At 39.2% G+C, this 6,756-nt stretch overlaps 1 protein-coding gene across 3 annotated transcripts in view; it reads right to left on the reverse strand.

Moving 5' to 3' along the window:
- Window positions 1-6,719, reverse strand: part of LOC109038092 (uncharacterized) — a 34,547-nt gene extending 27,828 nt beyond the window's left edge. For 2 of the 3 annotated variants that reach the window (XM_019053034.2, XM_019053032.2), the window contains exons 1-4: window positions 6,462-6,719; window positions 4,283-4,404; window positions 2,068-2,219; window positions 810-1,409 (exon numbers count right to left, since the gene is read on the reverse strand). In XM_019053034.2, coding sequence (XP_018908579.2) covers window positions 810-1,409; window positions 2,068-2,219; window positions 4,283-4,360 — 830 coding nt within the window. In that variant the 5' untranslated portion in view covers window positions 4,361-4,404; window positions 6,462-6,719. The remainder of the gene's footprint in view (window positions 1-809; window positions 1,410-2,067; window positions 2,220-4,282; window positions 4,405-6,461) is intronic. The other variant, XM_019053033.2, reaches the window with a different exon arrangement.
- Window positions 6,720-6,756: the final 37 nt, after the last annotated feature.

Raw genomic sequence — 6,756 nt, forward strand, 5'->3', positions numbered from 1 at the left:
GTGTACAGTTCCTGCTACTTGACAGCTCAAAAGTCTTCACAGCAAAAACAAATATGACCATTCTTTAAGACTATTCGGAGGAAAAAACCGGATCATACAAGATTCAAGGATTTTCAAAGATATCAAGGAAAATATTGCAATATTCACGGATATTTAGACATTGCTCCTCGAGCAATTGAATTGAGCAATTATGAACCAATAATTAAAAACACAGTGTGCAAATTTTCTTTTATGAACACTATAATGACAATAATAATACTAGCCTGATATAGCTGTCGTTGACAAAAAAGAAAAGACGACGTATTTAATTGACATCCCTGTCCCCAACAGCAAAAACATCCAAAAGATTAAACAAGAAAAAGAAGTAAAGTGAACAGATCCTAGCATGTGAAGTGAAAGCTATGTAGAAGGTAAATAAAGTCATGATAGTGTTCGTTTTAGTTTCCCTCCTAGGTATCACCCCCTCACAGCAATGCACTACACAAGCTGTCTTGAACAAATCATGATCATAACAAATCGCCCAAAAAATGCTAAAAACTGTCATCCTATCCACAAATCACATGGTCAGGAGATTTCTATGACTGTAATACTTACATTGGTCACAATGAGAGTACCTAAGTAAATAATAATCCTAATATAATATTATAAATAATAGTATCAATTAATAAGTAAATAAAATGAACTATAGTATGTTACCCTAAGCCAAACCCTGAATTACTCAGACTACATGAAGAAGGAACAAAAACTTTTGGGGAGAGACAAACGAAAATAATAAAATTTCAGATCATAAGACTCAGGCATCTACTCACCCATCATTGGATTGGACTTCAAATTCTTGGAGCATTTGCGAGATCTGCAGAGATCTGACTGTGGGAGCTTCTGCTTTGGATGAGCTCGGTGTCTGTACCAAGAATTGACTGCCCTGCACGGCCACTGTATGTGACTGTGCCTGAGACTTGGAAGCTGGAGCTTGGATGCTGGTGAGGGTAACATTACGACTGATAGAAACAGGTAAACGAGGGGACTGAGATGTGGGAGTCATTGGAGACCTAGGGCCTGCAACGAGCAATGGTCTTTCTCCATTATGTATGCTAGGTGCTACGGCATTCATTCTCTGTCTATTTGCCTGAATGGTCATCCTTACTGCCTGCACATTCGCTGATACTGATATGGTACTGTTTCTTACCCCCACGATTGGACTACCACCTGGTGGTGACGTGGGAGTCATAGGGAACCTAGGGCCTGCAACGGGCAATGGTCTTTCTCCATTGTGAATGCTAGGTACTGCAGCATTCATTCTCTGTCTGTTTGCCTGAATGGTCATCCTTACTGCCTGCACATTTGCTGATACTGGTGGGGTGCTGTTCCTTACCCCAATGATTGGACTAGCACTCGGAGGCCTGGCCATTCTGGAACAGAGAATTTATATATATATATGTAGAATTACTTCAAGCTTCCAGTTACAAATTTTCGCAATTTCTGCATCAAGAAGCATTTTTTCTGCATTTTTTTTCTTTTTCATTTTTTTGCATTCTGGCATTTTTCCCCCCCCCCATTATTTTCTTTATATATACATATAAAGTCATTCTACAACGCACTCCGGCGTTTTGCGACACCCAAATGCCACATATGCCTGTCTTCCCAGAGGTTATCGGGCAACTGACACCGCAACATCTCTTCGTCAATGCCCTGCCGCTACCCCATTACGGGCCGTCCCCGTCGCCTCTTCCCAGGTGGTACCCAATCCAAAACTTGTTTGGGCAACCTCTCCTCCAACATTCTTTGCACATGTCCATACCAGCTCCACTGCCTGGACATGACGTCGTGCACGATATCATTCTCAACCTTCATCACCTGGCGAATTCTCTCATTTCGAATCATGCAAGGTTCGAGAAAATTTTGGATAATACTTTCCGATTTTCAATGATACTGATTGAAAATTTGAAAAAAAAAAATAAAAATTTCTGATTTGAAAATTTAAGTGCATTGACAGACTTTCCAAGGCAACACAAAGGACCTTGACAAAACTAGAATCTACAACTACAGGAGCGTTAAATGTATCCTTACCTGGGTGCATTTTGATTCACTATCCTTGGGAATGGAATGTTGGCATTTGTCACGACAGTGGGCATCTGTGCCTTTCGCTGCTGTTGCTGCTGTTGCTTCTGCTGCTGTTGTCGATGCTCATTGACCTGTTGTTGAGCTTGCTGTTGCACCTGCTACATAGAAATTGTATTAACTTCATGGAGCTAACTAGTCCAATGATGGAAAACCTGCAAGACTACTCAAGAGCTGAGTTGCAAAATTTCAATGAAAGATAAAATTGTATTATTTCATGAAAGATATAAAATATTTGAAAAATACCATTGTGCATTGGATACTTTGACACAACTGAGGTACTCATTTATAATTATTTATAATGGGCCTGTCGCAAACTTTTGCTGGTGCAAAAATAAGAGTTGTTCCTTATAGATGATGTCTCAAAAATCATGATGAGCATATCAGCAAACTCTGAAATGCACTCCTAACTTCACAATCTGCGTAAGAAATCTGCGTTTTATTAAGCTTCCCGCTTCAAAAAGGATGCTACGGCACAGGTGAACATATCATTAAAGGAGTCACTCCGTCCAACCCCTGCTCACAGGGATACTGCGCAATATTCAACAAAGCCGACGGCAATCCGCCAAAACACATGTGACGGGACGATTATTCTAACTTCTAACCACCTGATAACAATCGGCGTGTTTATATTCACATATTTCTCGCGTTGATAGATATGCACCTTAATTGACCTCGTGCTCTCCTCAACTTGCGCACGGAGGCGTCAGCCATGTTGAGCAGGGATTGAATGGAACGACTCCTCTAACGAAATGTTCACCTGTGTCGTAGTATCCTTTTTGAGGTGGGAAGCTTAGAAAAACTTAGCTTATTAAAAGCTTATTTAAAGTGTACCTTGAAGAAGTTTTAAAGGAAAGTTTCATTGTCTCTTGAGGATGTTGTAGAGTCATTTGTTAATAATAACAAAGTACATGTAATTTGTATGGACATAAGTAGGGCTTTTGATTCTGTCAATGTAGACCTTCTTGTGTCTCAATTGGAATGCTTTGGCATGGTTGGGCCACTGCTTTGTTGGTTTAAATTGTGTCTATCTGGTAGGACTCAAAGAATTAGAATTAAGGAGTTTATATCTGGCTTTATTGATGTGATATCTGGAGTTGGCCGAGGCTTGCTTTTAGGCCCGTTGTTATTTTTGATTTATTTCAATGATATAGGGCTAGTAATAAAATTTTGTAATTTCTTGATTTTTGCTGATGATCTCAAGGTGTATAAGCAGATCTTTACTGCTCTTGATGTTGGTTTTTTAAAGCTTGACCTTCAGAGTATTTGCTTATGGTTGGTCACCAATGGCTTCTCTGCCAATGCTAGGAAATGTTTGTTCGTAATAATTTTAAGGATTTTTGCTGCTTCTGCTGATTATGCCATTGATGGTGTGAGCTTGGTTAGAAAAGAGTCTGTACGGGACCTTGGTGTGGTCTTTGACCAGCACTTGACCTTCAAGGGGCACATCAAGTTTGTTGTAACGAAAGCTTTTAGAACCCTTTTCTTTTTATTGCGTCAATCTAAAGTCTTTAGAAAACCTCCAACATTATTGCATCTATAAATTGATTGTACTCCCTATTCTTTGGATGCCTTTCCTATTTGGAAGCCTTTTTATAATTCAGATATTGTACAGTTGGAGAGGGTTCAACATGTATTCCTTAGAGCCTTGTCTTGTCGATTTGGCAATCCCATGTCCTTCTTTGACCATGATTTAAGGCCAGTTATGTTTGATTTTGATCTTTTAAGTGTTTTTAGTTCTGGCCTGTGTCAAGAGGCGTTGTTCTCATTCAAGCTCATTAACAACTTGATTGATTCTTCCGATCTTCTTTCTCATCTTTCTACATATATCATCAGCAGTGGACAAAAAAAAAGACAAAGGGGATTTTGATGAAGCTTGAGAGAAATATTCATCTACACTTGTTTCTATTGGTAAAAACTCTCGTCTTACTTAATGGAAGTATCAAAATTAAACTGAATGCAATATTGGGTGTACTGTACTTCAGAAAAGTTTCTAGCTGGCTCAGCTGATTTTCAAAGCGTGAATATAGAAACATTTTTCATGCTTTCACTAAATAAGTGAGCACTCAAAATAATATGCTTTCTTGTTGGGCAAGTTTTTAAGATAACAAATCAGCAAGAGGATTCGCTTAAATTTTATAAATTATTAAGTATTATTGATTACCTGTTGATGTGGACGCGGGTTTGGATTAACAACATGTAAGTCAACTTCGTTTGACAGTTTCCTAAACATTGGCTGCATTTTGGACTCAGCAACAGAGGCCCTTCGCGTATGGATAACACATGCTAAAATACCAAAAAATACACTTTTAAGGCCCAAAATTCTCAAGATTTGCACATTAAAGTTCAATTAAAAAGCTCATCATGCTTAGAAGGTCGTGAGGAACATCTTATAAAAAATCTTAAAATTTAGCCGGCACCGAATTACTTGGAATTAGGTGCAGCGTTCTTTCAGGCTTACAATATTGTGTTTGTCGGCTCTTCAAAAGGAATCATGTACAAATCGAGCGAAACTCAACATTACACTTCAGTTTAGTCCCGATACCATTTTCAAGAGCCTTTCTTCACAAGCTACAAATTTGAGAGGTTCCATCTTCTTACTTTTCATAGAGTTCCTCTGCCACCTACAGTTTTACCAATCTAACATATTAATCTCAGGAACTTGGAATTTTAGGTACTTTTGCAGAGAGCAAGCTGATCAATGCTGACTCTTTACACATTCAGCAAGAGATCAAAGCTTTTCCTCTCGAGGGTAAAGAGAGTTAAAATAAATTATAATCTTACATTTAATATCTATTTTCTTCCTAGATAGACATCAGGACACTACAGACAAACTACTGGACCAAAGAAAAAATGACGATTCCATTTGTGGGAGCTTAAGTACATTTATCTCAGCTCCTTTCAATTTGCTCGCAACTAAGCACAAGAAAAATTCATGGGCCATCTTTTATTTCATCCAAGGCAAGCATATTTTCTCCTTGATTTTCCTGATTTTAATACTTGGACAATGGAGGGAGCTTAGTTCTGGGGAGAAGCAGGCATACACGACACCCACTTAGAGCTGAAACTCCAGGAACTGCCAAGGTGCACTCTACCACAGGTATGGACAAATGGAATTTTGTCCATAATTGGAAAAATAGATTGGACAGCGTTCAATGGTACAACTGAGACGCCGTATAGAAAAATTGTTTACTTTCTGTTCTGAATGTGGGCCTTGTCAATTTTGTGTTATTTTATGGTGTTCTTAGTCAAGTTTTTTGTTATTGTGAGTTTTATCAATTTTTTCAATTCATCTGATTGCTTAAAGAAGCTACCAGATCTGCCAGAACCTCTTTGAGGGTCATTTTAAACTGCACTGCAAAGACGGTACGACTTGCAATATCACTCAATGGCCTATATTCTCAGTGCTGCCACTTCGGCACCCCTTGTGTCCATACCTGCAGTAGAGTGTACCTTGAGGAACTGCAATACAGAGCTCATTAGAGGTGGACTGATTGCAACCATGCTAGAACTGGGGAAAGAAAGGAATAGACAAATGTCACATCCAAAAATTGCACCATTTAACAGATATTTACACGCTAACCAATAGGCCAACTGATGATTGATTCATTCAGACTGATGTGACTTCTGTCTATTCTTCCCTTTCCCCAGTTCTAGAACGCCCTCCCGTGACGATCATGTTATAATACTACTTCGCCACCATTAGCTCATAAAGCGGCAGCCAAGGGTCACCCCTGTCTGCTGTCTGTGGTCCCTGAGATTATTGAGGATGATGTAAAGGATGATTCAGTTGTCTGTTGCTCACTGGACCTACAAAGCCATTTGAAGACCGAAGATAGAGTAAGGCTAGTTCTCTCAGTACAAACAACGATGGTTAGATTGGCTCTTTGAGAGTGATCCTGACTTTAAAACCTTAGGAGCAGGCATTGATGCTGGCACTAAATATGCACTTCAATTCTACGTTAGAGAGAAGGAACTAAAATCAACTATGCGGCTGCTTCATGTTCGCTCTGACAATGAGTAGTGCGGCGAAGTTGATGAATTACAACAAACCAACACTTAGTACTCTACTGATGGCTCAATACAAATAGGGTGCCCACAAAGGTGGAGGAAAATGAGCTTGCACACGGGGAAAATTGATGATTGATAATGTGATAGATCACAAAATTCAGAAGTAACATGGAGGCTCAAATAACTACATGAGATACTAATTGCCTGAAGGTGAAAAACAGTCCTTGAGATATTTCGGAATAGATGTTGTCTCTGAAATGAGAACATGAAAAATCCAAATGGTACGGAAAATTTGGGAAAATTTCGAACCAAAACCGAATCTTTAGACTGACCTCATCTGAAGGATGGCTAACACATTGATAGCCGGAGCTGGTGAAGAAATGAATGAGCACAAACGATTTGAAGGTAAAAATTATACCAATTCTTGATCACGGGCCTGAAGTAGCGTAGAGTCATCAAAATGGACGGTCGAAAATCTAGAAAATACTGAGTAAATTCACTATTCAGAGCTTCAACAAAATGAGAAATTCACGTCTCTATCACAGACGCCATTATTATTTACTTGCATTCTGGGCCTGGCAAATGGCAAGTGGTCGAATCACAGAATGTCGAATGTCGAATTCAGCA

The sequence above is a fragment of the Bemisia tabaci genome, chromosome 4 (genome assembly GCF_918797505.1).
Source record: "Bemisia tabaci chromosome 4, PGI_BMITA_v3".
Classification (NCBI taxonomy): Eukaryota; Metazoa; Arthropoda; class Insecta; order Hemiptera; family Aleyrodidae; genus Bemisia; species Bemisia tabaci.